Source organism: Amia ocellicauda, chromosome 7, assembly GCF_036373705.1.
Source record: "Amia ocellicauda isolate fAmiCal2 chromosome 7, fAmiCal2.hap1, whole genome shotgun sequence".
NCBI classification, from domain to species: Eukaryota; Metazoa; Chordata; class Actinopteri; order Amiiformes; family Amiidae; genus Amia; species Amia ocellicauda.
Genome location: NC_089856.1, coordinates 46,295,855 through 46,323,644, shown reverse-complemented (window position 1 = coordinate 46,323,644; position 27,790 = coordinate 46,295,855). Strand labels below are relative to the sequence as shown.

At 41.0% G+C, this 27,790-nt stretch overlaps 1 protein-coding gene across 1 annotated transcript; it reads left to right on the top strand.

Moving 5' to 3' along the window:
- The first annotated feature begins 1,738 nt into the window (after nt 1-1,738).
- On the top strand, nt 1,739-27,406 carry LOC136753977 (deleted in malignant brain tumors 1 protein-like). The gene is made up of 9 exons (XM_066710355.1): nt 1,739-1,786; nt 1,941-2,217; nt 4,517-4,831; nt 21,041-21,361; nt 23,323-23,634; nt 24,909-25,223; nt 25,893-26,207; nt 26,697-27,017; nt 27,399-27,406. The coding sequence occupies exons 1-9, from the start codon at nt 1,739-1,741 to the stop codon at nt 27,404-27,406; spliced, it is 2,232 nt and encodes a 743-aa protein (XP_066566452.1).
- Nucleotides 27,407-27,790: the final 384 nt, after the last annotated feature.

Below are 27,790 nucleotides of genomic sequence, written 5' to 3'. Positions count from 1 at the left end.
CAGTTTTCAGCTGTGCTAACATTGCAAAAGGGTTTTGTAATTATCAATTTGCCTTTTAAAATTATAAACTTATAAAGTTTTGTGCTAATCAAAATACCTGCATTGTATAACAATGTTTGTTGTATTTGGTTAATTTTAGACTGTTAGAAGTTTGTTTCACATTGTATTCAATAATAATAATAATAATAATAATTATTATTATTATTATTATTATTATTATTATTATTATTATTATTATTATTATTATTAGATAATGAGAATACACCCATCAACATTGAAAACAACATCTGTGTAGGAAAACAAACAAAAAATGATAGTGGACAGAAGTAACAGTGACCTAGATAGCATACTTGCTCAGAATTTGAACTGGAAAATGACTCTTACACACCCAGACAGGGACACACATCTACAACTGACAAAAATCGAACCATATTCAAATCCATTAGAACTGCTCTAAAGCTACACATTAATGCACTTTTGTTGTGCTGTACCTACAACACAATATTGCAAATTGATCACAATTGTTGATGAGATTACTTTTTTCTTTAACATCTATTTATATTAAAATATTCAAGCACCAGTTTCTGTGGATTCATTTAACAATTTCCCAGATGTCCCCACACTCCACAGCATACCTGATAGTCTTCAGATGCATTGGACTGTATTTCAGTGTGTTGTATCTGGACAGAATCACTCTGCTGAAAAGACGAGGCTTAGGTTTCAGGACAATCTCTGCAGTCACGCTTATACACTTAAATATACCTTTCTTGTGCAAGTGTGAATACTACTGTACCACCTGCATTGTTCCTGTTCCCTAGTAATAAGATAACCTGTTCTCTCCATTAATGTATTGATCTTTTTTTTCCCTGCTGTTGACATCTTATCCAACCACTCTGATTTTTAACCCACTTTTGAAATGTTGCACTTTACACTTATTCAAGTGAGTCCAGCTAATATCTGTGTCGTCATTTACATATACGTCTCGTTTACCCACTAGCCTAGTAACTAAATAAAGACAGCCTTCATCTATTTCAAATGCTTCTAAGCGGTATCACTGCCTTCATGTAGAGACCATGCCGACATGTTTCTATTTGTAGAAAAGTATGACTTGGACCACACAATGTCATTAATTTATCCAGCTGTTGCACTGTACTGTTGTGTGCACATTTGAAAGATCCATCTCTGGAATTATAATTCATATCAAGTACAATTGTTTCTTGTTACCTTATGACACTTTTAAGCTGCCTTCTACCACTCTTGGTCTTGATATTGTAGAGAATTTATCATGTAAAAAACTGAATTACTCTTGGTGCTACTTCCATTTAATGATCAATAATAATAATTACAGTGGCTCTCAAAAGTATTCACCCCCCTTGGACTTTTCCATATTTCATTGTGTTACAACATGAAATCAGAATGGATTTAATCGGGAGGTTTTGCCACTGATCAACACAGAAAATGTCCATAATGTCAAGGTGAAAAATATAATCTGCATATTGTTATAAATTAATTACAAATACAAACCAGAAAATACTTGAATTTGTAACCCAGTACTTTCTCTGGAGCCGTGGTGGTTTGTATAAACAAAAAGACACCAGACACATTTAGTTTTGTATTGATGCTGATGTACAACTAGTACAATTAACAATGATTTGGCCATTTAGATTTCAACTGTAATTTAATTATTTTCTCTTCTCTCCCCATGCGATGAATCTCACTGATCCACTGGCAGAACAAAATGAAACCCCAAACAGTTAAGTACAAGAGATCTTGTTCCCTGCATCTTGTGAGTGAAACTGTCAGTCAGTCCTGCAGATCTCTTCACATCCCCACCTACCTCACAACATTTGGGGGGTTCAGATTCACAAATAAATGGTTCATATATGTAAACTCAAACTTTGAGTACTTTCTCTCTGTAGATGGCAGCAAGGTGAGACAAGTGCTCCGGCAGGGTGTGGGTGTTTCACAACGGCCTCTGGGGCACCGTGTGCGATGATCTCTGGGACATGGCGGACGCCCACGTGGTGTGTCGGGAGCTGGGCTGTGGGCTGGTCCTGTCTGCCCCCCCACTGGCAGCATTCGGTTTGGGCACTGGTGTGATTATGCTGGACGATGTGGTCTGTACAGGACATGAAACGTCCCTGCTGAACTGCAGCTCCAGGGCGCCTGGGAATCACGACTGCAGCCACAATGAAGATGCCAGTGTGACCTGCTCAAGTAGGCTGCTGCTGTTACTGTGGTGCACATGCTGTTTCCTAATCTTGTGTGTAGGGTTGTGATGAAGTTCAAATCCACATTCGCAGATGTCGAACATCACACATGTTTAGCAAATCCGAACTGCATCGAATACTAAACCAAACAAATTTGAATTTGTAGCACAATATTTTTGTCTACCATTGCAATACGCACATGTATGAAGCCCGTCCGCTCATTCACCCAGTACGGATCAGATTTAATTTTAGAGAGAGAAGGGATCATATCAGTGTTACAGGGATGACCAGGGGTGTAATGCTTCCGGAGCGCACAAGAGCACCACTCAGGCAGAACTCTGCCTCTAACACAGGGTTGGAGTGGAGCTGGGCGGATCAGTACCACTCATTCAATTACGTTTCTCAAATCTAAATATTTAAAATTATTAATGTATTTAAAACATTTCATTGCTCAATGTATTTGTCTGAAATAATATGATGAGGATAAATAATAAAGACCACTTATTAACATAACAATTCACATATAAACAATGTGTGCAGCACCCGCTCCTTTTTATTCTACCACTATGTGCACTACTGGAGGTGACTACAAATTTTGGTGAAACTATAATTCCACAAACGGAAAGTCCGTTGTTGTGGAAAATGAACCAGTATATATCTGCACCAGTCTGTACAGTGTACACAGTGAATGCATTTTCAGTGTTGCTGGTGGCATCTATGGAGAAGTTCACTGTTAACCTTAACCATACTCTGTAAATTAGCTCTACGTACAGCTCTCATACTGTTTTTGCAGGAAAATGACATAGAGGCTGGTTTACATGTAAGAGAATGGCACTCATGATACTTCCATCATGGAATCCACGGCTGTCATATGACAATGTGTTCAAATTAAACAGTGTGCAGCTTAGCCTTGCAGCTTTAATACTTTGTTTTATTGATCTTATCCCAGTGGTTTTTCACATCACTGAAGAATATATGGCGTGAACATAAGTGTTTTAAATATAGGATAACAACATGATGTAAACTACCTAATGGTGCATAACAGACAGAGCATAATGATAATATGAGAAAAAGAAGGAAAAAAAGCTTTGAGCATTACCATTAACATAAAATACACCATTTCTAACCATGAAACATCCGTCAGCAACTTACTTTACATTGACATCTTGCACTTATATAATGTCGTCGTTTAAGGATATATGCAATTGATGCTGTTTACATGTGGAAGGGGCGTGTATTTACATTTTTTCCTAATTTGTATGCCATTTACTTGAATTTTTTGGATTGACCCTGTCCTTTTTCTTGGCTGCTAAACTGATGCCAAATGTGCACATGCAAAATCACTGCATGTAAACTGCACCTATGATGATCATCGCAGCAGCAGCTACTACCTAGCAAATTTAATTTACAACTACTAAACTATATATACTGAGTAGTAAAGTGACTAATAAAAGTGGTATTAGATGCATGTTAAGAACTTAAGAAACCATGTTCAATATTAACTTGTGAACATTTAATTCAAACTGTCCGAACACTCATGCAATTGTTATAGTTTGGAAAGAGAAATAATAGTAATAAAGTACTCCATTACATTCAAGTTTAGGACAATAAGCAGATATTTATTTCAGCTCTATTTCACATTTACAGCATTTAAATAAAATGTGTTAAATATGTTTTTTAGTTTTTTGTAATCAAAACTAAAGCAAACTGATTTTACAGTAATACTGGCAAATACAAAATGCCCCTCATCCTACAATTAAATACACTACATCCGCATCTGCATCCATATTCGCATCTGCACGGATGTGATGCTTTAAAATCCACATTCGACGGATGCGGATTTCTGTCAGCTCCGTCACATCCCTACTTGTGTGTCCTGGATTTTGTGTTTTTCTATCTACACTGAATCGCTGTGCAATAATTGAAAATGTCCTAAGTGGTAAAATGTATTACAGATTGGGTTGCCCTTTGGGATTCATAGCGCATGGCCCAGGACAGGTTTGGGAGACACTGATTCAAGCAATCATCAGGTAGAAAGTGTAGAATGGCGGTTTACTGTAAGTGAAGGTCAAACACATTCACAGCTGTCTTCTTCTCTATTGCAGAGCCATCAGACACTGCACCAGATCTCTACAGTGAGTATGCGGTGATAAACACCTTACATCTTCCCTGGCTAGCGAGTGGATTGGAACAAGTTCATCAATAGGAACTGGATCTTGGGGAGCTGGCACTATATCCCCCGCGCCTAAAAGACAACAATGGCGATTCAGTCTCCATTTACCCGTTGTTTTCTGACTTCCCCTCAGATGGGACCCGTGTGAGATTGGTGAGCGGCAACAGTCCATGCTCCGGCCGAGTGGAGGTGTATTACTATGGCGAGTGGGGCACGGTGTGCGATGACTCTTGGAGCCTGGCCGATGCCGAGGTGGTGTGCCAGGAGCTGGGCTGTGGGAGTGCGGTGGCAGCCCGTGATGGGGCCGGGGCTGGGGCTGGGCAGGGGCAGATCTGGCTGAGCAACGTGGCCTGTAACGGGACCGAACCCTCACTGACCGCCTGCACTTCCTCGGGCCTGGGCAACCACAACTGCAGACACAGCGAGGATGTCAGTGTCGTCTGCTCAGGTAGGGAGAAATGTCCTGAATGCACTTCCCTATGCCAGCTCTTTTGAACCTCTTTCCTTGTGTTAAAGAAACCTAGGATGTGCAGTGATATCATATTATATATATTTCCCTTGATCAATAAACCAGTGTAACACAGACCAGCTGCCGACTATTCCTGTTGCTGATCAGAGTGGTCAGTTGATCAATGTTAGTACTTGATCAGGAGAGTAATTGCACATTGTTGTACAGTGAGGGGAAAAAGTATTTGATCCCCTGCTGATTTTGTATGTTTGCCCACTGGCAAAGAAATGATCAGTCTATAATTTTAATGGTAGGTGTATTTTAACAGTGAGAGACAGAATAACAACAAAAAAATCCAGAAAAACACATTTCAAAAAAGTTATAAATTGATTTGCATGTTAATGAGGGAAATAAGTATTTGACCCCTTCGACTTAGTACTTGGTGGCAAAACCCTTGTTGGCAATCACAGAGGTCAGACGTTTCTTGTAGTTGGCCACCAGGTTTGCACACATATCAGGAGGGATTTTGTCCCACTCCTCTTTGCAGATCCTCTCCAAGTCATTAAGGTTTTGAGGCTGACGTTTGGCAACTCGAACCTTCAGCTCCCTCCACAGATTTTCTATGGGATTAAGGTCTGGAGACTGGCTAGGCCACTCCAGGACCTTAATGTGCTTCTTCTTGAGCCACTCCTTTGTTGCCTTGGCTGTGTGTTTTGGGTCATTGTCATGCTGGAATACCCATCCACGACCCATTTTCAATGCCCTGGCTGAGGGAAGGAGGTTCTCACCCAAGATTTGACGGTACATGGCCCCGTCCATCGTCCCTTTGATTCGGTGCAGTTGTCCTGTCCCCTTAGCAGAAAAACATCCCCAAAGCATAATGTTTCCACCTCCATGTTTGACGGTGGGGATTGTGTTCTTGGGGTCATTCCTCCTCATCCAAACACATTTCATTACTTTTATATGAAATTTGAATCTACTAATCTGTCTCACAGTATGCCCTTTGATCAAGGAGTCAAATGGTCACCCTACCTCCACTCACTGAAACAGGCATTTTAAGTTGAAATCAATAAATGCATGAATCGAGTACCCCCCCACCTCCCCCCCCAACTCCCTGTTACTCCACTCTTGTCATCCAGGGGCAGTCATGACGACACCATCTCCAACCACTGTCCGCCTCACCTCAACGCTCCCCTAATGCAGCGCATCTTTACACCCTCCGATCTGACACCCTGCGTCTCACCGGTCCTCCTCTCCAGTGCTGCACATCGCTCCTGCTCTCTGCCCACTGCGGTACTTCAGATCACAAGCACCTTGGTCATAATTGTTGAGTGGGTCAACAAATGCTTTGCTATTCAGGAGACTATATTCCTGCACTTAAATCATTAGACTTGCTGTACTCAATATTTTATTGTATTGCCTAGTTTCTTGGATGATGTTGGTTTGCATGATATTAAAACAGTGCCCCTTTCCACTATAGTCATTTGTGTAATGTGAGTCATTTTCCACAAAGGTATAAGTTTCCCCCTTATTCCTTCATTACGAGGATGTTAAGATGCTTCATGGAATTAAAATGCTAGATTAATTTCACATTCATAATAAAAGTAATAAAATATACATAAAACTTGAAATTGAAAACTATGTATCCTTCCATTATACATAGGCAATTATCCACAGGTGGAAACACTGGGGTATATCCATGAAGTGTTTTACACCGATTCTCTATTTTAGACACTTTTTCTGTACTGAATAAAAATACTAATTAAACATGGATTGTCACCAAGCATACATTTTATTATGAATATGCTTTGTATGAGTGGATCATTTTTTATTCATGTTAAAAATAGTTGGATATAGAATCGGTATAATGTAAAACCCTTGATGAATATAGGCTAGACCTGATTATGAATTGATTAGGCTAGCATTGGTTATATAGGCATAATAAATTATTATGAATGCGGCTTGTATTTGGGGTATTTGCTGAGCAGTGGTGAGGAAATCAATAAACTGTCGGGTGATCTCGGGTGTTAATGCCATTATGGTTGATGTAAAACTCTACTTATTGAACTATAGAATCTCTATGAATAGCTTTAACTCCAAAGAGTAAAAGTAGGAGCAAATTGATGTCAGTCTCAGATATTTCTGGCATTTAAGACCGATTTATCACTCTCAGGTGCTAATTGAATACGGGCTCTGATGACAAATATAAATAGATTTACAACATTCTCACTATGATAGCAGGTTCAGCTTACAAACATGTGTCCGGAAGGGCAATACACAGGTAACTGAAAAAATAGTCTCTGCACAGTGTATTCATCATTATGATTTGTGATGCTGGTTGTTGCATTTTTTGAGTTTTTTGGACTGTAGCTGTGGGACTCCAGCAAGGAGGCACCACACGTCAACACTAGGCAGCTATGACTATCTCTCCAATTCCTGCCTCTCCTGCCTATCTGCATGCACCCGCTCGCCATTGCCTCCCTAATCCCTCTAACCTCAAGTCTCTGCCTCTTCGTTCCTCTTCCCTCCCCTCCATTCACCTCACAAGAGGTCTGTGGAACTGCCACTCAGCTTCCAATAAGGCTGACTTCATCTTTCTCTGGATTTCCAGGCTCTCGCCAAGACATGGATCTCCCCTGAGAACTCATCCACCCCTGCTGCCCTATCCTCTCTGTTTATCCTGTCCCACTCCCCTCGTCCTACCGGGCAGGGAGGAGGGACAGGGCTGCTGCTCTCCACTTCTCTCCTCTATCACGACTTACAGCTTTGAATTCCATGCAGTAGGACTCACCTCTCCCTCTCACCTCTTCCTTCTAGTTCTCTACCGCCCTCCTGATCCACTCGCCACTCATTTAAATCGTCTAAATGTAATATATATATATATATATATATATATATACACACTCACCTAAAGGATTATTAGGGACACCTGTTCAATTTTTCATTAATGCAATTATCTAACCAACCAATCACATGGCAGTTGCTTCAATGCATTTAGGGGTGTGGTCCTGGTCAAGACAATCTCCTGAATTCCAAACTGAATGTCTGAATGGGAAAGAAAGGTGATTTAAGCAATTTTGAGCGTGGCATGGTTGTTGGTGCCAGACGGGCCGGTCTGAGTATTTCACAATCTGCTCAGTTACTGGGATTTTCACGCACAACCATTTCTAGGGTTTACAAAGAATGGTGTGAAAAGGGAAAAACATCCAGTATGCGGCAGTCCTGTGGGCGAAAATGCCTTGTTGATGCTAGAGGTCAGAGGAGAATGGGCCGACTGATTCAAGCTGATAGAAGAGCAACTTTGACTGAAATAACCACTCGTTACAACCGAGGTATGCAGCAAAGCATTTGTGAAGCCACAACACGTACAACCTTGAGGCGGATGGGCTACAACAGCAGAAGACCCCACCGGGTACCACTCATCTCCACTACAAATAGGAAAAAGAGGCTACAATTTGCACAAGCTCACCAACATTGGACAGTTGAAGACTGGAAAAATGTTGCCTGGTCTGATGAGTCTCGATCTGTGTTGAGACATTCAGATGGTAGAGTCAGAATTTGGCGTAAACAGAATGAGAACATGCCTTGTTACCACTGTGCAGGCTGGTGGTGGTGGTGTAATGGTGTGGGGGATGTTTTCTTGGCACACTTCAGGCCCCTTAGTGCCAATTGGGCATCGTTTAAATGCCACGGCCTACCTGAGCATTGTTTCTGACCATGTCCATCCCTTTATGACCACCATGTACCCATCCTCTGATGGCTACTTCCAGCAGGATAATGCACCATGTCACAAAGGTCGAATCATTTCAAATTGGTTTCTTGAACATGACAATGAGTTCACTGTACTAAACTGTCACCAGTCACCAGATCTCAACCCAATAGAGCATCTTTGGGATGTGGTGGAACGGGAGCTTCGTGCCCTGGATGTGCATCCCACAAATCTCCATCAACTGCAAGATGCTATCCTATCAATATGGGCCAACATTTCTAAAGAATGCTTTCAGCACCTTGTTGAATCAATGCCATGTAGAATTAAGGTAGTTCTGAAGGCGAAAGGGGGTCAAACACAGTATTAGTATTAATAATCCTTTAGATGAGTGTATATATATATATATATATATATATATATATATATATTCCACCAACACGTCTCTCCGGGCGCTGAGACTCTGTGTGCGTGTGCGCATGTGTGATAGAGGGGGCGTGGCTTTGCAGAGCCTCTGAAGCGAGGGCGGCTCTATGCTTTCAAAACAAGCTGCTACTGCTGCCTCTCAGGATTGCACACCCGAGCTTTAACGCAACAATGGTGGACATACAAACTCGCAGCATGTGAGACAATCTTATATTCTCAGGAATACCAGAGAGCTCATCTGACAACCCGGAAAATGCCTTCAAGGACTTTATGCAAACTGCCCTGAAAGTGTCACCAGACACCATCCATGAAATAACTTCCCACTGTTTAGGTGTCGAAAACAACAACTCTGACTGTGGACCAAGACTGATTGTTGCCAAATTTGAACATTACAAACAAAGAACTGGCAAAAAGCAGAGGGAGGGAGCTTAAAGGAATCAAATTTGGTGTGAAGGATCAATTCCCATGAGACATACAAGAGAGATAGAAAAAAATGCCCCCTATCCCAAAATACTCTAGAGAGAAAGGAAGACACGCTGCCCTCACTGTTGACAGACTCTATATCAATGGTCAGCTATACCACGATATCACTATTACACCCTGGCTTTACTAAATATCTGAATTGAAATAAATCGTTCTTCTCACCTAGTTAAAGAGAAAGACAACTTCAATGTCATTCCCCCTCAGTAACTGCTGAACGTATGCACTCATATCCCATAAATGTTTCTGTGTTTTACGTTTTATGTTCATGTCTTATGTATGTGTGTGTTTGTTTATTTTATGTATCTATGTAAGGATGTGGGAAAACATACATTTACACAATATGCAAATATTTTTATTTCACAATCAAAGTACATTAAAAAAAAAGTTCTATACACCAACAAATATTGCACCAGACACACACCCCTATCATATTACACATAGTTGCATTTAGTCAATAAAATGTCTATTAGATTTGTTAGTTGGAATATTCGTGGCATTGATTTACTATCCAAAAGAGCAGCAGTCATGAACCACCTTGAAAATCTCAAAACAGATATGTCTTTTACAGGAAACACTTATTAGATTCTGATCACTCAAAATGAAAACAAATATATTAACCAGGTATACAAAATATAATTTCTCTATTGTAGACCCTGAGGAATATTGTAGTGAATGGGTCTATTAATAATAATGTTATCACCATATCAAATGTCTTTGGCACAAACAAAGATGACCCATCATTTTTTTCACTGCTGGACTTTACTAACACAACATTAATTATTGGGGGTGATTTCACTACAGTCAATAATCCTCTTATAGACAGAATAAATAACACCAATAATTACAGAACCTGGAACTCCAGTGAAACCATGAAACAATACATGAATGACTTCAAAACCAATCAGCAAGAGAATACACTTATTTATCACCCCTGCTTCACTCTTTCTCGCAAATTGATTATTTTCTCCCAACAAACTCCACCTTCTCTAAAATATCTAATACAAATATTCACCATATTATTATATCTGACCATGCAGCTTTGATTTGTCACGGCAAAAGACAAAACCAGATGGCGCTTAAGTGTATCTTTGCTAAAGGACAGTGGGCCCTATTAATCAAAATGTTGGTTTCACAAATCCTTATCATGGACAGAATAAGAACTGTTTAAGATATGCTGTTTGTGATTCATCAGATGTGGATTTCGCCTTTACAACAGTGACGTCATGGCATGTCAAATAGCGACATTTTTTAGGAATCTGACAAATCCTAAAACCACTGACAGTTTCCTAATTAATATATCATTGTTTCTGCAGGGAAGGTGAGCGATTCATGAAACATTTCGGGTGCAAAGGACGGGCCTGCGGCGTTGGCAGAAAATGGTAGCCCATGCAGCATGTGACCTTATAAAGGCTGCTATTCAACTATGGAGGATAATTTTAATAAATAAAGACATAAATATAATATGAAATACACAAATGAAATACGAAAAAATTAATACAGATAGTTACATAATTAGGCAATAATCAATTCCAAAGATATAAATTCTCAAATTTATTAAAAACAAAGATAAAATGTAGCACTACACTAGTTATACAAAAAGGGAAAAACTAATTAAAATTCACTCAAGATCAACAAATCAAAGACAAATCACTTCCGTGACCAAATCAAAGAACATGGAATCGTATATGATAACACACAAAACGTTACATAAAATTACAAACACATTGACTACAATACCGGTTAGTAAGACGAAGGTGAGTCTCTCATTGGTATTGTTAGTCAGACATTAAATAACTACGCAGCTTAATATTTATGTCAAATAACTTCTCGTTATATATCAGTCTCATTTACGTTTTGGGTGCTGAGAAAGATCCTATCATTACTTGTTACCACAATTTCCCTTAACTGATTATTATTCAATGATTAAGGATAGGCAGGGCCACCAATAATCTAATGTCTATTAACGTGTGTCAATTTCAGACTAAACAGTTAAACAGGAATGAGAAGATATTTCTCAGCGTTGACAGATTTTATTTCTAAAATTATCAACAAAACAGTTTAATGCAACACACATTTATATTTAAGAAAACTAAATGATATTACACATTCTAGAGTTATGAATCACAGATTAACATTTCTAATTGATTTCTCAAATGTCATGAATCATGAACTCCAAACTGTTAAACTTATCTGAACTTCGTCGCAGAGAGGCCTCTCTGGCTTCGGGCTCAGATCACAGCACACGGCACGAGGTCCGTGTGGTTTGGAACAAAGGCCGTCCGGTTCGGCTTTGTCTAAGAACTTCCACTCAGTCGATGCACCTGGAAGTTGGGGTTTCGCGAAACAGAGTCTTTTCCAAACAGATTTTCCACTGGTTTGAAGGCTCCAAGGTTGTGCACAAAATCTTCTTTGTAAGCAGGTTTACCACCGTAGTTACTAGAAGACAAAGTCTTTGAGGAAAGCAGGGCCCTGTTCGTTCCAAGAGTCGAGTTTCTTAAGACTCAATAGCTATTTAAATGACTGACACTTTCATATTCAGTCGACTTAGTCAATTGTCCAGCTGTAAAACTCCACTGATCAGGAGGGCACAGGCGGGCAGCGCAGTCTGTAAAGTTCTTTATTTAATAAAGTCCATTAAAAGAATTCTTTGTATGGCTCAATCTCCTTCTCCCAGTTTAACTCTTCTGTTGCCGGCAAAGACTTGATTGGTTTCCGGTTCCGGTTCTGGCAACAAAGGTAAGTTGAGTTAAGGCAGCGAGTTATCGGTTCAGGTGAGAGAGAGTGAGAAAGTGCTGTGCACTACTTTTTATACGCCTGTCAGATCATTAGATGATTGGTTCTTGAGTTTGTGAGATTGGATTTCAGTTTCAGCCCCCAGTGTCCTATTGGAGGGGGGCTCGATTTATGACTGATGTCAATCCATGCCATCTTTTGGAAATGCCGGTTGGCCCGGGTTCGTAGATCTGTGACGGGATTTCGGCTCTCGCCTGCGTCAAAGGGTTTTTATGACCTCCAGGCCCTATTCCCCAGACATTTCACAGCAGGGATTCCAAGCCATTTGGCCCATTCTCGGTGCCATCCTCCCAGACTGTCACTTTGATATAGAACAGTTCATGTGCCGATGAGCTCAGGAATTCTGGTAACACCTTCTGGGGAGAAGTCTTCTTTAGATCAGAGCTCCAGCTCAGGGCTAGGATGCTCTTATCAAAATACACCCCCCTTAACGTTACATACATTTAGACGTATTTATTTTTGTTTATCTATTTATTTATCCTTATTTATTTATCTATGTAGTTCATAATTTATTTATTTACAGCAAAATCAGGGTCAGGATAGAGCCACAATATTTGACCTGTGTGAGGAGCTGAAGGGAGATCAGGAAAGCCAGACAACTAGATCTCCTGCCATACTGGTGCACATTTAGTACAACAGGCGCTGGGAATGGAGGGTGATCAGTGCCAAAATTAGGATGAACATGATTATTAACATGAAGATGATTATTAACATGAAGATGATTATGAAGATGATTATTAACATAAAGATGCACATTGTCCGCTTTTACAATGTTGCTATAGAAAGTGGTCGGAGGTCAGACATGTCCACGCAGAGCGATGGTGGACAGATGTGTCAATGGAAGTTAAAACCTATTCGTTTCCATATTGTATTTTGTTATTTGGGAAAATGTACAAGGACGCATCTACTCACTCACATGGTATCTATAGAGAAAGGGAGGTGTTAATTTAAGTCCTATATTTTAGCCTTTATACAATTTATTGTGGAGCTAGAACACACATACAGTGGGGGAAAAAAGTATTGGATCCCCTGCTGATTTTGTACGTTTGCCCACTGACAAAGAAATGATCAGTCTATAATTTTAATGGTAGGTGTATTTTAACAGTGAGAGACAGAATAACAACAAAAAAATCCAGAAAAAAGCATTTCAAAAAAGTTATAAATTGATTTGCATGTTAATGAGGGAAATAAGTATTTGACCCCTTCGACTTAGTACTTGGTGGCAAAACCCTTGTTGGCAATCACAGAGGTCAGATGTTTCTTGTAGTTGGCCACCAGGTTTGCACACATCTCAGGAGGGATTTTGTCCCACTCCTGTTTGCAGATCCTCTCCAAGTCATTAAGGTTTCGAGGCTGATGTTTGGCAACTCGAACCTTCAGCTCCCTCCACAGATTTTCTATGGGATTAAGGTCTGGAGACTGGCTAGGCCACTCCAGGACCTTAATGTGCTTCTTCTTGAGCCACTCCTTTGTTGCCTTGGCTGTGTGTTTTGGGTCATTGTCATGCTGGAATACCCATCCACGACCCATTTTCAATGCCCTGGCTGAGGGAAGGAGGTTCTCACCCAAGATTTGACGGTACATGGCCCCCGTCCATCGTCCCTTTGATGCGGTGCAGTTGTCCTGTCCCCTTAGCAGAAAAACACCCCCAAAGCATAATGTTTCCACCTCCATGTTTGACGGTGGGGATGGTGTTCTTGGGGTCATTCCTCCTCCTCCAAACTTCAGACGGGCCTGTACATGTGCTTTCTTGAGCAGGGGGGCCTTGCGGGCGCTGCAGGATTTCAGTCCTTCACGGCGTAGTGTCTTACCAATTGTTTTCTTGGTGACTATGGTCCCAGCTGCCTTGAGATCATTAACAAGATCGTCCCGTGTAGTTCTGGGCTGATTCCTCACCGTTCTCATGATCATTGAAACTCCACGAGGTGAGATCTTGCATGGAGCCCCAGACCGAGGGAGACTGACAGTTATTTTGTGTTTCTTCCATTGGTGAATAATCGCAGCAACTGTTGTCACCTTCTCACCAAGCTGCTTGGCGATGGTCTTGTAGCCCATTCCAGCCTTGTGTAGGTCTACAATCTTGTCCCTGACATCCTTGGACAGCTCTTTGGTCTTGGCCATGGTGGAGAGTTTGGAATCTGATTGATTGATTGCTTCTGTGGACAGGTGTCTTTTATACAGGTAATGAGCTGAGATTAGGAGAGTCCCTTTAAGAGAGTGCTCCTAATCTCAGCTCGTTACCTGTATAAAAGACACCTGGGAGCCAGAAATCTTGCTGATTGATAGGGGATCAAATACTTATTTCCCTCATTAACATGCAAATCAATTTATACATTTTTTGAAATGTGTTTTTCTGGATTTTTTTGTTGTTATTCTGTCTCTCACTGTTAAAATACACCTACCATTAAAATTATAGACTGATCATTTCTTTGTCAGTGGGCAAACGTACAAAATCAGCAGGGGATCAAAAACTTTTTTCCCTCACTGTACATATACATATACATATAGGAACTATATACATAGTTAAAGCGCACCACTGTGAGACTGGTATTTTGTGGGTTCGAATCCTGATGTATGGTTGACATTTTTTATGTATATATATTTTGAACAAATATATATAATTTCATGGAGTTATATGGTTTCTGAGTGTGGAGGACTATCCATAAGAAAATTATAAATAAATAAAGATAATATAAATAAATGATTAAATAAATGGACATTTAGGCCTAGCTATTTATTTCAACATTTATTTATTAATTCATTATTTTCAACATATATGTATTTAGTTCAAGTTTGCCTCTTTGCCATTTACATTTCTCAGTGCGCTTTTAAATTCCGTAGCATCTCTTTATTATGTATTTATTATTTTTGTGTTCAGAGCTAGTGGGCGGTAGCCAGTGCGCTTATTGGCTAATCCAATGCACATAATCATCTTCATGTTCATGTTCATCTTCATAATTATCTTCATGTTCATGTAAATTTTGGACTTAATACCTCCCTTTCTCTATAGATACCGTGTGAGTGAGTAGATGCGTCCTTGTAAATTTTCCCAAATAACAAAATACAATATGGAAACGAATAGGTTTTAACTTCCATTGACACATCTGTCCACCATCGCTCTGCGTGGACATGTCTGACCTCCGACCACTTTCTATAGCAACATTGTAAAAGCGGACAATGTGCATCTTCATGTTAATAATCATCTTCATAATCATCTTAATTTTGGCACTGATCAATCTCCATACGGATCAGCATGGTGAGGCAGCTAATTATTATTATTAGGCTATTATTTATTTCTTAGCAGACGTCCTTATCCAGGGCGACTTATAAAATATAAGGGCATTACAAAAGTGCAATAATACACTATAATACAATTCACTGTTAATTTACGGTTAAAAAAAAAAAAGAAAACCTGGCAGCCGCGCTGCAGTTCCTTAAACTTCTACAGTCTCATCAGGTAAATTTACAGCAATTGATATTCAGACCTGAAAAATAACGGCGTTATTCAATATTTTCCAGGGATTTCTGTGATTCTACGAAGTCGTACTTTTAATGTAAATGTACTTTTAATATATTGATGCTAAATGCATGTTTAACACCGTTATTATACAGTAAAACCCAGTAAAGTTCGAATGTGAATTTCTGTAATTTAGCTGATGAGACAATATTTTTACCGTAAATTAAGTTTTTTAGTTTTTGTTTAAACAAACTCAGTAAACAAGTGCATTAAAACAATCAAAACAATTAAATTAGTGAATATATTTCTGCCAATCTGCCAAACCAACAATATTTAACAAAAACCGTCGACTGCATTGAAAATGAACAGAAGATGCAACAGATAAATAAAATTAAAAAACAAAGGAACAGAATCAAAACAATCTGATGCATTTAAAGGAAAAATGACCTAGACAGAAAAACAACAAAAAATCATAATTCAAAACAACAGTAAAATATATTTATTTTGCAAACTCCACATTTAACATTTATATTTAACATTTATATTTATATTTAACATTTACATGTAACATTTATATTTAGACTAAATAATTATTTAAAAGCTATAATTATTTTGTGACTCAGAGATTTTGGATTTAGTTAAATATTTAATCAAATGATGTTTTGTTTTTTTTCAAAAACGGAGATTTAGCATTTATTTAAGAATTTAATTTAAAAAACTAAATCTGGAAAAAGTTAAATGTGTGAAAAAAGTGTGCACTGTTTTACATTTGGCGCCTCATAAACACAGGCATGCTGGCATAATGCTCTTTCAGAAGAAGAAAAAAATATCAGTGTAAAACCTACAGTATCAAAATACATAGTTTAAATTGAATCTGGTCCACTGTCATTTTAATATGGTCGAAAGACAGTGGCAACTGAGGGGCTTTTTTTAATGACGATATATCCAACAACTTTTATTTAAGAAATGTGCAGTATAAAATCAAATGTTTTAATTTATATGGGGCATCCGAAGTGTGGTTTAGTATTGTAACGTTTGCTGGGGTTTCTAAGGAGTAGACCCAACTCAAAATTTGTACTACAACAAATCGTTTTATTTATTATTACTGCAGCACACACAGGTCTCATGGACTGCACACACACACACACACACACACACACACACACACACACACAGACACACACACACACACACACACGCACACACAGACAGACACACAGACACAGACACACACAGACACACACACACACACACACACACACGCACACACAGACAGACACACACAGACACGCACGCACACACACACACACAGACAGACAGACACACAGACACAGACACACACACACACACACACAGACAGACAGACACACAGACACAGACACACACACACACACAGACACGCACGCACACACACACACACGCACACACACAGACAGACACAGACACATACAGACACACACACACAGACACATGCACAGACTCACTTCACCTCCATTCACCTTGTATGTCCTCTCTTTACGCTCCTCCCCACCGCACCACCTTTACCCCATTAACCCTTTTTTGGGTGCCTTGGCACGCTACAATATTCAAACACTGTCAATTTCTATCAACAAGAGAAAAATTATCTTTGTGACTGTCACATGGCGAGGTTTGTAAAAACCTCTGAAGGGCTGCGTTGTGTGTGTAAGATGGCATGAGAAGCTTTGTCACAGGAGACAGGTGTCCAAGTCAGCAAAGGTAGGCAAAGCAGTTCGGACAAAGCCACTACCAGACAGGACAGGTCTCTGGAGGCTCAGATCATGTGTGCAGAAAGTTGCCCCACGCTCATACTTGGTCAAGTGAATGGATCACTGTACCATCGTAACAGGGTTGACCTCCAGGTTGCTGCACATGGCAATGGAGGGGCACCCAACAAGTCAGGTGGAGTCTGAGACACTGGGTGAGGAGCCAGGGGACAGCAGGGCAGCTGCTCCCTCTCCCGTCAACACTCCCTTCAGACAGTCAGACGCCTCCTGTTTTCTCTGTCACAGCCACATAAAATAATCAATCTGTAGGTTTACAATGAGTGACTGTTTAAAAAACAAACAAAAAAGATTGATTCAGTTGCATAAGTTGTTGCTTATGTTATATCTAAAAGAGCACTGTGCTTGTAGGACTTATACTCTTCATGTTGGATTTTATTGCTAGGTTATTTTGGTAGAGAATGAGCAATTCCTCTCTCATGTTATAAAAGGGAAGCTGTTATGTGTGTAAGATGGCATGTTGATGCCATCTGGTGGTAAATGTTCAGTAATGTCACACCAATGTTTTTATATTGTATGGCCTCGAATAATATCACCTAAAGGGAGCATATACAATGAAAAAGGTATAGGTCCGAGGACTGATCCCTGTCGTTCTCCATACGTAACCTCAGTTAAGTTTGAGTAGTCTTCATTAATCTGTACATATTGGAGTCTGTTTTGACAGATATGATTTAAACCAGGATAGAACAATGTGAGATAGGCCAACAAGGTTTTCTAAGATCTGTATCAAGATTTGGTGATCAATTGTCAAAAGTTGCACTTAAGTCTAGTAAAATAATAACAGTGATGTGTCCTACGATTGAAACACGTAATCTAATACTTTTAACAGGGCCGTTTCTGTACTTCTGGTACAGGTTTGAAATGGGTCGGTAGTGTTTAAGTCAGTTAGGGTCAGCACTGGACTTCTTAAGAACTGGTTATTTGAAAAGATTCGGGAACAGATGCTGAGGATAAAGAAGTGTTAATAATTATTTGTATTAGCTGCAGCCATTCACAACAGGGGTATCTAGTTTCATGAGTGACGTTAATGTCCTAGAACATTTGAAAATCGTCCCCACACACCCATTGAATTTGCTCTACAGCTCTGGGATATTTCAGTGTTTTGTAGTGTAAACAGAGGAAGAGTCATCTGATCTCACTGATACTGAAAAGCTACCTCAATAGGTCTGGCCAAACCCATAGGACAGTTGCCACCAGCCTGTGATCACTGCCCTCTGTTGAATAAACAGAAAAACAAACTCCTCATATTTCACAATCGAAAAGAAACGCTTAACATGCTCTACAGAGATTTGAACATTAGATTCATGGAAGATTTATGTGACACATTTTATCTCATAAGATAAAAAAATTAAAAAAGACTAAATTATCAAAATATTGAGCTACAGGCCAAAGATGCTTTAATTGAAACCAGACTCTGGTAATAATATTACCTTGCCTTTTATTCCAAATAATCCCATGACATGTTCCAAGTAAGAGGGGACATTATGCACCACAGCAGTATTAGTCGTGGTGGGATTTAGGTCATCGGCATTTTGAATGTCCTGCTGAATTGTGTCCCTTGTCACTGTATTGAGGTGTTGGTCTGATTTCTGCTCCAAAGGAATTCAGATTGAATTACAATCATTATTTTTAAGTTTAACTACTTGTATGCAATGTGGCCATCAAATTGCCTGACTGTTAAACAACATTCACTTTTTCTTTCTTTTAAAAAGTTACAATACAAACAGGCTTGTATGTTGCTGTTCGCCTGGAGGCATATAACATTTCCATATTAAGTCCTATTGAAAATAAATAAATAAATACATCTAATTCAAGTGAGGATATCCATTTAATGTCGAATAACCGTTGAATTTGGGACAGAGAACCTATTTAATTGTTGCCAAAATGCACATGAATACTATGAATGAACTAAACTGGCAAAATATGGAAGATTTTTGATTGTTTTACAGAATCCATTTTCCTATAATGATGAAAGCCTTTTTGACATTTTTTAATAAAAACGCATATTTGTTCAATTCCACTAACCGAGGCGCGCTCAGAGGAACAGACATGGCGCCCCATCATAGTTCATCCTCCTCCGCACCTCCCTTCACTCGCCTTTTGATGCCAGACTGAGAGATCATCTGTCACACCTGAGAACAGCTGACCTGGAGAGACATCGCTTTGCCAGTCTACCCCGTTTCTCTGCACGATGCGCTCAGAAATGCTCATCTGGATATTGGCACTTTTTCACACCGCAGGTGAGTGCATTGGCTTATTTTCATCAAATATACTTTTTATACTAGCGGGGGGGAAAAAACTATAAAACACGATTTATAGTGGTTTTGGATTCAGCAACACTTGGAGATGACCATGATTTAAACTAGTGTACTGTGGCTGCAACTAACTGTGGGAGGAAAATGTATATAGATTAATTATGGAAACTTATTACCTCTGACTAAAGATATTCAGAGTTTTGTGCTAATCAAAATACCTGCATTGTATAACAATGTTTGTTGTATTTGGCTCATTGTAGACTGTTAGAAGTTTGTTTCACATTGTATTTAATAATAATACTTGGGCTATAGTAATTCTTTTGATAATGAGAATACACCCATTAACAGTGAAAACAAAAAAATACAAGATTGTCTATGTTGGAAAACTCAAAAAACAATTTGTGGACAGAAGTAACAGTGACCTAGATAGCATACTTGCACAGAATTTGAACTGGAAAATGACTCTTACACACCAAGACTGGGACACACATCTACAACTGACAAAAATCGAACCACATTCAAATCCATTAGAACTGCTCTAAAGCTACACATTAATACAGTACCTACAACACAATATTATGACTATCACATAGTACTCTGCCTGGTTCCTTTTGAAAACCATGTTTCATTTTAATCACAATTATTGATGAGATGTTTTTTGAGATGAGATGGACAGAATCACTCTGATAAGATGAAGCGTAGGTTTCAGGACAATCTCTGCAGTCACACTTATACACATAAACATACTTTTCTTGTGCAAGTGTGAAGTGAGTCCAGCTAATATTGCTGTCTCCATTTAGAGATAGATCTGGTTTATCTGCTAGCCATAATTAAATAAAGACAGCCTTCATCTATTTCAAATGCTTCTAAGCGGTATCACTGCCTTCATGTAGAGACCATGCCGACATGTTTCTATTTGTAGAAAAGTATGACTTGGACCACACAATGTCATTAATTTCTCCAGCTGTTGCACTGTACTGTTGTGTGCACATTTCAAAGATCCACCTCTGGAATTGTAATTCATATCAAGTACAATTGTTTCTTCTTCCCTTATGACACTTTTAAGCCGCCTATTGTCTCATATTTGCATATTGTAGAGAGTTTATGATGTAAAAACAGCTTAATTACTCTTGGCACTCTTTTCATTGTATGATCAGTAATAATACTTACATATACTAACTGACATACTATAATGAGGATCAAGTCAACAGCTCAAGGTTTGTGAAAAGCCACATGCATTCCACACACTGTTCCCCACACCATTCATTTGTCGTTTGTCACGCCAAGACAATGCACAAGTCCGGCTGGTGAACGGATTCAGCAGCTGCTCAGGGAGGGTGGAGGTTTATCATGGCGGCACGTGGGGCACGGTGTGCGATGATCTCTGGGACATGGTGGACGCGAAGGTGGTGTGTCGAGAGCTGGGCTGCGGCCTCGCCACACTGGCCCCACAGAGAGCCGAGTTCGGGGAAGGATCCGGGCCCATCACACTGGATGACCTGCAGTGCACGGGGAACGAGTCGTCGCTGCTGGACTGCCCATCCCTGGGCTTCTACACCCACAACTGTATGCATGCGGAGGACGCCGGGGTCGTGTGCTCAGGTATCGGCTACAGGGTTGAGTTGAAAGGGAAAGATAACCTGCACACTTCCAAATCTTATTTGGGGTGCAGAGTCAAAAAAAATATGCCTGGCACATATACAGATGGGTGACAAATTAATGGAAAAACCTGAATAAATGAGTGGAGGGACATAATGAATGCAGATGCCTCCAAACAGGTGTACTGCATGATACAATTAAGCAATTAACATCCTATCGTGCTCTGTGGCATGTATACAAATGCTGAGCAGGCCCAGTTGACCATGATTTTGGATCAAGATGGCAAGAGGAAAGGAACTCAGTGACTTTGAAAGAGGGGGCATTATTGGGGCACGAATGGCAGGAGCTTCAGTCACACAGACGCTCAACTGCCTAGTGTTTCAACAGGAACAGTGACTAAAGTTACATCTGCATTTAGATCTATGGGAAAGACATCGGTAAATAGATTTGAAAATTGTGGTGGAAAGTGCACATTCAATGACCGTGATGCTTGTGCATTACTGCGATATGTCAGGAAAAACAGAAGAGCAACTCTTTATTAGGTGACTGAGAATGTCAATGCAGGACGTGATCAGACTGTGTCAGCAACAGTCCGTCAAGAACGACACAGAGAGGGATGTTATAGTAAGGCTGCAGTGTGCAAACCCCTTATTACAAAGACAAATGCACATTTGAGAGTAGAAAAACCATAGGCACTGGTACACATAGATGTGTAAAAAAAAAGTGATCTGGTCAGATGAGTCATCCTTTACTATATTGTTGACAAGTGGGTGAGTTCATGTGTGGCAACGCCAAGTGAACGATACAGGGCTGACTGCTTGACCCCTACAGTGAGGGGGTCCGGAGGCCCTGTTATGCTGTGGGGGGTGTTTTCCTGGCATGGTTTGGGTCTACCTGTCCCCTTAGAGGGAAGGGTCTCTGCAAATTATGACAAAGTGATCACCTTTATCCTATGGTGGACCATTTCTATCCTGATGGGATAGTTTCTTCAACCCAATTGAACACCTATGGGAGATTGTAGACCGACGTGTTAGACAGCGCTCTCCACCACCATCATCAAAACCCCAAATGAGGGAATATCTTTTGGAAGAATGGAGTTCATCCCTCCAGTAGAGTCCAGAGACTCGTAGAATCTGTGCCAAGAGCATTGAAGCTGTTCTGGTGGCTCGTGGTGCCCAACACCTTACCAAGACACTTTGTTGTTTTTTTCCTTTAATTTGTCACCTGCCTGTATGTATTTGACTATAAATATACAGCTCTGGAAAAATTAAGAGACCACTTAACATTGATTTCTGAACTTGGAGTGGTCTCCAAATTTTTTCCAGAGCTGTATTTATGAAGCTTGATTAGCGAAGTGTGTGAGCTACCTATTCTTATATAGGTTTAATTCAGCATCAACATCAATACCATACTGTAAATAGGAATAAATAAATAATGACACCCCTTGAGGAAACCCAGTCCTAGGTCTGACTTTGTCCAGCTTAAAGGATACAGAAAATCAATTACATATACCAATTTTATATACTGAAAAAATATAATACAAATGGTAGACTTTTAAAGGTCTCAAACGAAGGTCTCTACAGAATTAACTGATTAGAAAAAAAAAAATGCTTTATTTTACAGGACCTTCCAGCACCTCTGAAGCCACATCTGGTAAGCACGTGGTTAAAAATACTCTTGTAGTTGGGCTGTCATAATTTTCAAATGCTTTTTCAAGGACACAGAACACATTAATAATGCTTCATTTTTAAGAAATCATGTAACTCGGTTACCTGAGCACTTTGTCACACGTAGGATGACTGCGGTATTCCACATCGAAGTACACTGTACACACAAGCTGGGTTAAAATATTCACAATATATTTAGGCATGTCAAAATAGTTGACTTTCATAGGCTTTATTATTATTATAATACTTCCATCTTGTGTCCAGTATGAAAGATTCAATAAGACTCATTGCAATGTACAGCAGGCCCCAGGGTGCGACTGGTGGGCGGCTCCAGCAACTGTTCTGGGCGAGTGGAGGTGAATTATTGTGGCCTATGGGGGACGGTGTGTGATGATCTCTGGGATCTGAGGGACGGGGACGTGGTGTGCCGGGAGCTGGGCTGCGGACCGGCCAGGTGGGCCACAGACCAGGCCCACTTTGGACCGGGGCAGGGCTTCATCCTGCTGGACAACGTGCAGTGCTCGGGAAACGAGTCTTCGCTGCTGGACTGTCAACCGGGAGTCGTGGGAGTGCACAACTGCCATCACGGCGAGGACGCCGGTGTCATCTGCCAAAGTAAGCAGCCCTAGCTTTGGCTGAGACCAAATCTGCACGATGATAATGCCTACATTTAAAACCTGACACCAGTTTTGCGATTCTCAGGCAGGTCAGAGTTCAGATTTGGTTTTGGATTTCATTCTGCATCTGAGTGCTTTAAAAAAAAAAAAAATGTATTTGCATTCTACGGTCATTCAGCCAGTTCTCTGTGCTGGTGTAGCTTTTCATTGAGTAATACATGCAGACGTGGTGTTTACTGCTGAGACAAAGGCTTTCCCCTTCTGGCTGTTTTTTAAGCTGCAGTGCTATTGTTACCCGCCAAAGCCCGTCTGCTCTGACCTGTGTACAGCACTGTTCACTGTCGCTTATCTGATTGGAGCATGACATCAGTGTATAGTGCCTCGACAATGGCTTTCAACACTAAACAATGATCTCATAATATTTTCAGTTAATATAGGTGTGTGTGTGTGTGTGTGTGTGTGTGACAGCAGTCCTGTTACAGGTACCATTACATGTTGTGTGTGTGTGTGTTTCTAGACATTGCTTATCACTGCTTCCCATTGTTTTCAGACACAAGACAGAACTTCTCAATTTAAGCTTGTGTGTGGCACATTTACCTCCCCATTATAACAACACAATACTGATGTTCAGTGAGTAACCTGAGCTTGTCTTCAATAATTTAATGTGGGCAACAACATATTTCATTGTACACTACACTTCGAATGAGACAATAATTTTCATCTTGTGTTTTTTATTTCTCTCTCTCTCTCTCTCTCTCTCTCTGTTCACCACTGCAATGGCAGACTCCTCCGAAATCAACGGTAAGTGTTAAACAGGCTGTGCGTTTACTCCCATCAATATGTCCTGCCATTCAAAACCAACTGCAGTCTGGGCTAAGGAACAGTTAACCTCTTTGGTGATCTGAACTTTTCAAGGGAGACGCCTTTACTTTGAGTTGACTGCAGCGCAATTCATTTCATATCATTCCTAGAAAGCTGCAAGGATGATGTGCATCACAAAGAGAAACTTGGTAGTCCAGTTTTTATTTTAGATGGCACCATTTTGATTATAGCCTGAAAGGAGTGTATTTGAAGATTACATATTGAATAGAATGATCAGTGTGGTAAACTGGACCTACATCAATACGTCAGTAAGCTACTGAGCTTGGACCCTGTTGGGGGCAGAGTTGACAGTTTACACCAGTCTGTGATTGTATTTCAATTCTTGAGTAATCTCGAGAGCAGAAAGCAGCCCCTCACAGCTCCTTATGGCCTTTCTCATGTGTCTGGCAGATGGCCGACACGTGCGACTGGTCAACGGCAACAACAGTTGCTCCGGGCGAGTGGAGGTGCACTACCGCGGTGAATGGGGGACGGTGTGTGATGACCAGTGGGACTTGGCGGACGCCCAGGTGGTGTGCAGAGAGCTGGGCTGTGGGAGGGCACTCTACGCCACCACCCAGGGCTACTTCGCACAGGGCCAGGAAAGTATCCTGCTGGACAACCTGGCCTGCACCGGGATGGAGTCCTCGCTGTTCGACTGTCCGTCCGCCAACCTGGGAGTCCACAACTGCCTGCATTCTGAAGATGCTGGGGTCATCTGCTCAGGTCTAATCTCTACTCTGGAGTATATCATGTTCACTGTGTTATTTGATATCAATTCATCAACATCAGTGTGTGTGTGAATACCAGCCATTTTGTATTTGTTATGCAAATGTAAGGGGATAAGTTAGTGCTCCGAAAATGTTCCCTCATTATATACCTGAAGTACATATCCCAATACTAAATCCCAATACTAATAAATCTCTTGAGGAACATTCAGTTTTAGCCTGTTAATTTGTGACCCTGATGATTTCCCCAGAATTTCCTGATCATCAAGATGAGCTTTCTAGAAAGAGTTTAAAGAGAACTAGCCATCAAAGGATAAACCACAGAATCACCCAGAGCTTTTACTGCTGATGTACAACTAGTACAATTAACAATGATTTGGCCATTTAGATTTCAACTGTAATTTAATTATTTTCTCTTCTCTCCCCATGTGATTAATCTCACTGATCCACTGGCAGAACAAAATGAAACCCCAAACAGTTAAGTACAAGAGATCTTGTTCCCTGCATCTTGTGAGTGAAACTGTCTGGTAGTTGGTCCTGCAGGTCTTGTAGGACTCTTTACATCCCCACCTGCATCACAACATGTAGAAAATGCTTTTTGGGGGGATCAGATTTGCAAATAAATGGTTCAGATAACTCAAACATTGAGGACTTTCTCTCTCTGTAGATGGCAGCAAGGTGAGACTGGTTGGCGGCAGAGACGAGTGCTCCGGCAGGGTGGAGGTGTTTCACAATGGCCTCTGGGGCACTGTGTGCGATGATCTCTGGGACATGGCGGACGCTCATGTGGTGTGCCAGGAGCTGGGCTGCGGGCCGGCTGTGTCTGCCCCCTCACAGGCAGCCTTCGGCCGTGGCACGGGTGTGATTATGCTAGACGATGTGGTCTGTACAGGACATGAGACGTCCCTGCTGAACTGCAGCTCCAGGGCGCCTGGGGATCACAACTGCGATCACTCTGAAGACGCCAGTGTGACCTGCTCAAGTAGGTCCTGTAGATGACCTGCTTACTGTAGTGAACATGCTGTGTTTGGTAAATGTGTCTTGGATTTTGTGTTTTCCTATCTACACTGAATCGCTGTGCAATAATTGAAAATGTCCTAAGTGGTAAAATGTATTACAGATTGGGTTGCCCTTTGGGATTCGTAGCGCATGGCCCAGGACAGGTTTGGGAGACACTGATTCAAGCAATCATCAGGTAGAAAGTGTAGAATGGCGGTTTACTGTAAGTGAAGGTCAAACACATTCACAGCTGTCTTCTTCTCTATTGCAGAGCCATCAGACACTGCACCAGATCTCTACAGTGAGTATGCGGTGATAAACACCTTACATCTTCCCTGGCTAGCGAGTGGATTGGAACAAGTTCGTCAATAGGAACTGGATCTTGGGGAGCTGGCACTATATCCCCCGCGCCTAAAAGACAACAATGGTGATTCAGTCTCCATTTACCCGTTGTTTTCTGACTTCCCCTCAGATGGGACCCGTGTGAGATTGGTGAGCGGCAACAGTCCATGCTCCGGCCGAGTGGAGGTGTATTACTATGGCGAGTGGGGCACGGTGTGCGATGACTCTTGGAGCCTGGCCGATGCCGAGGTGGTGTGCCAGGAGCTGGGCTGTGGGAGTGCGGTGGCAGCCCGTGATGGGGCCGGGGCCGGGGCTGGGGCTGGGCAGGGGCAAATCTGGCTGAGCAACGTGGCCTGTAACGGGACCGAACCCTCACTGACTGCCTGCACTTCCTCGGGCCTGGGCAACCACAACTGCAGACACAGTGAGGATGTCAGTGTCGTCTGCTCAGGTAGGGAGAAATGTCCTGAATGCACTTCCATATGCCAGCTCTTTTGAACCTCTTTCCTTGTGTTAAAGAAACCTAGGATGTGCAGTGATATCATATTATATATATTTCCCTTGATCAATAAACCAGTGTAACACAGACCAGCCGCCGACTATTCCTGTTGCTGATCAGAGCGGTCAGTTGATCAATGTTAGTACTTGATCAGGAGAGTAATTGCACATTGTTGTATATTATTTATACAGTAGCGTTAACAACTCAATATATACAAACCACACTAAATTAATACAAATTCTTATTGAATGCTTAATTTCAATGTTAAAACCTGAATATTTGAAAAAATGAATAAACCCCCCCACTCCCTGTTACTCCTCTCTCGTCCTCCAGCGGCGTAACCAGCCCTGACGGCCCTGTCTCCAACCACCGTCCGGCCTCGCTTCAACGCATCTGTACACCCTCCGATCCGACACCCTGCGTCTCACCGGTCCTCCTCTCCAGGGCCGCACATCGCTCCTGCTCTCTGCCCAATGCGGTACTTCAGATCACAAGCACCTTGGTTTTAATTGCTGGATCGACATGCTTTGCTATTCAGGGACTATATTCCTGCACCTCGGGCACTATACTTGCTGTACTCAATCTTTCACTGTAGATCACACTGCCTAGCTCCTTGAATGGTGTTGGATTGCATGAAATTAAAACAGTACCCCTTGTGCCACTTTCCCACTATTGTAATTTGTGTAATGCGAGTCATTTTCCACAAAGGCTTCTTTCACAGGTAT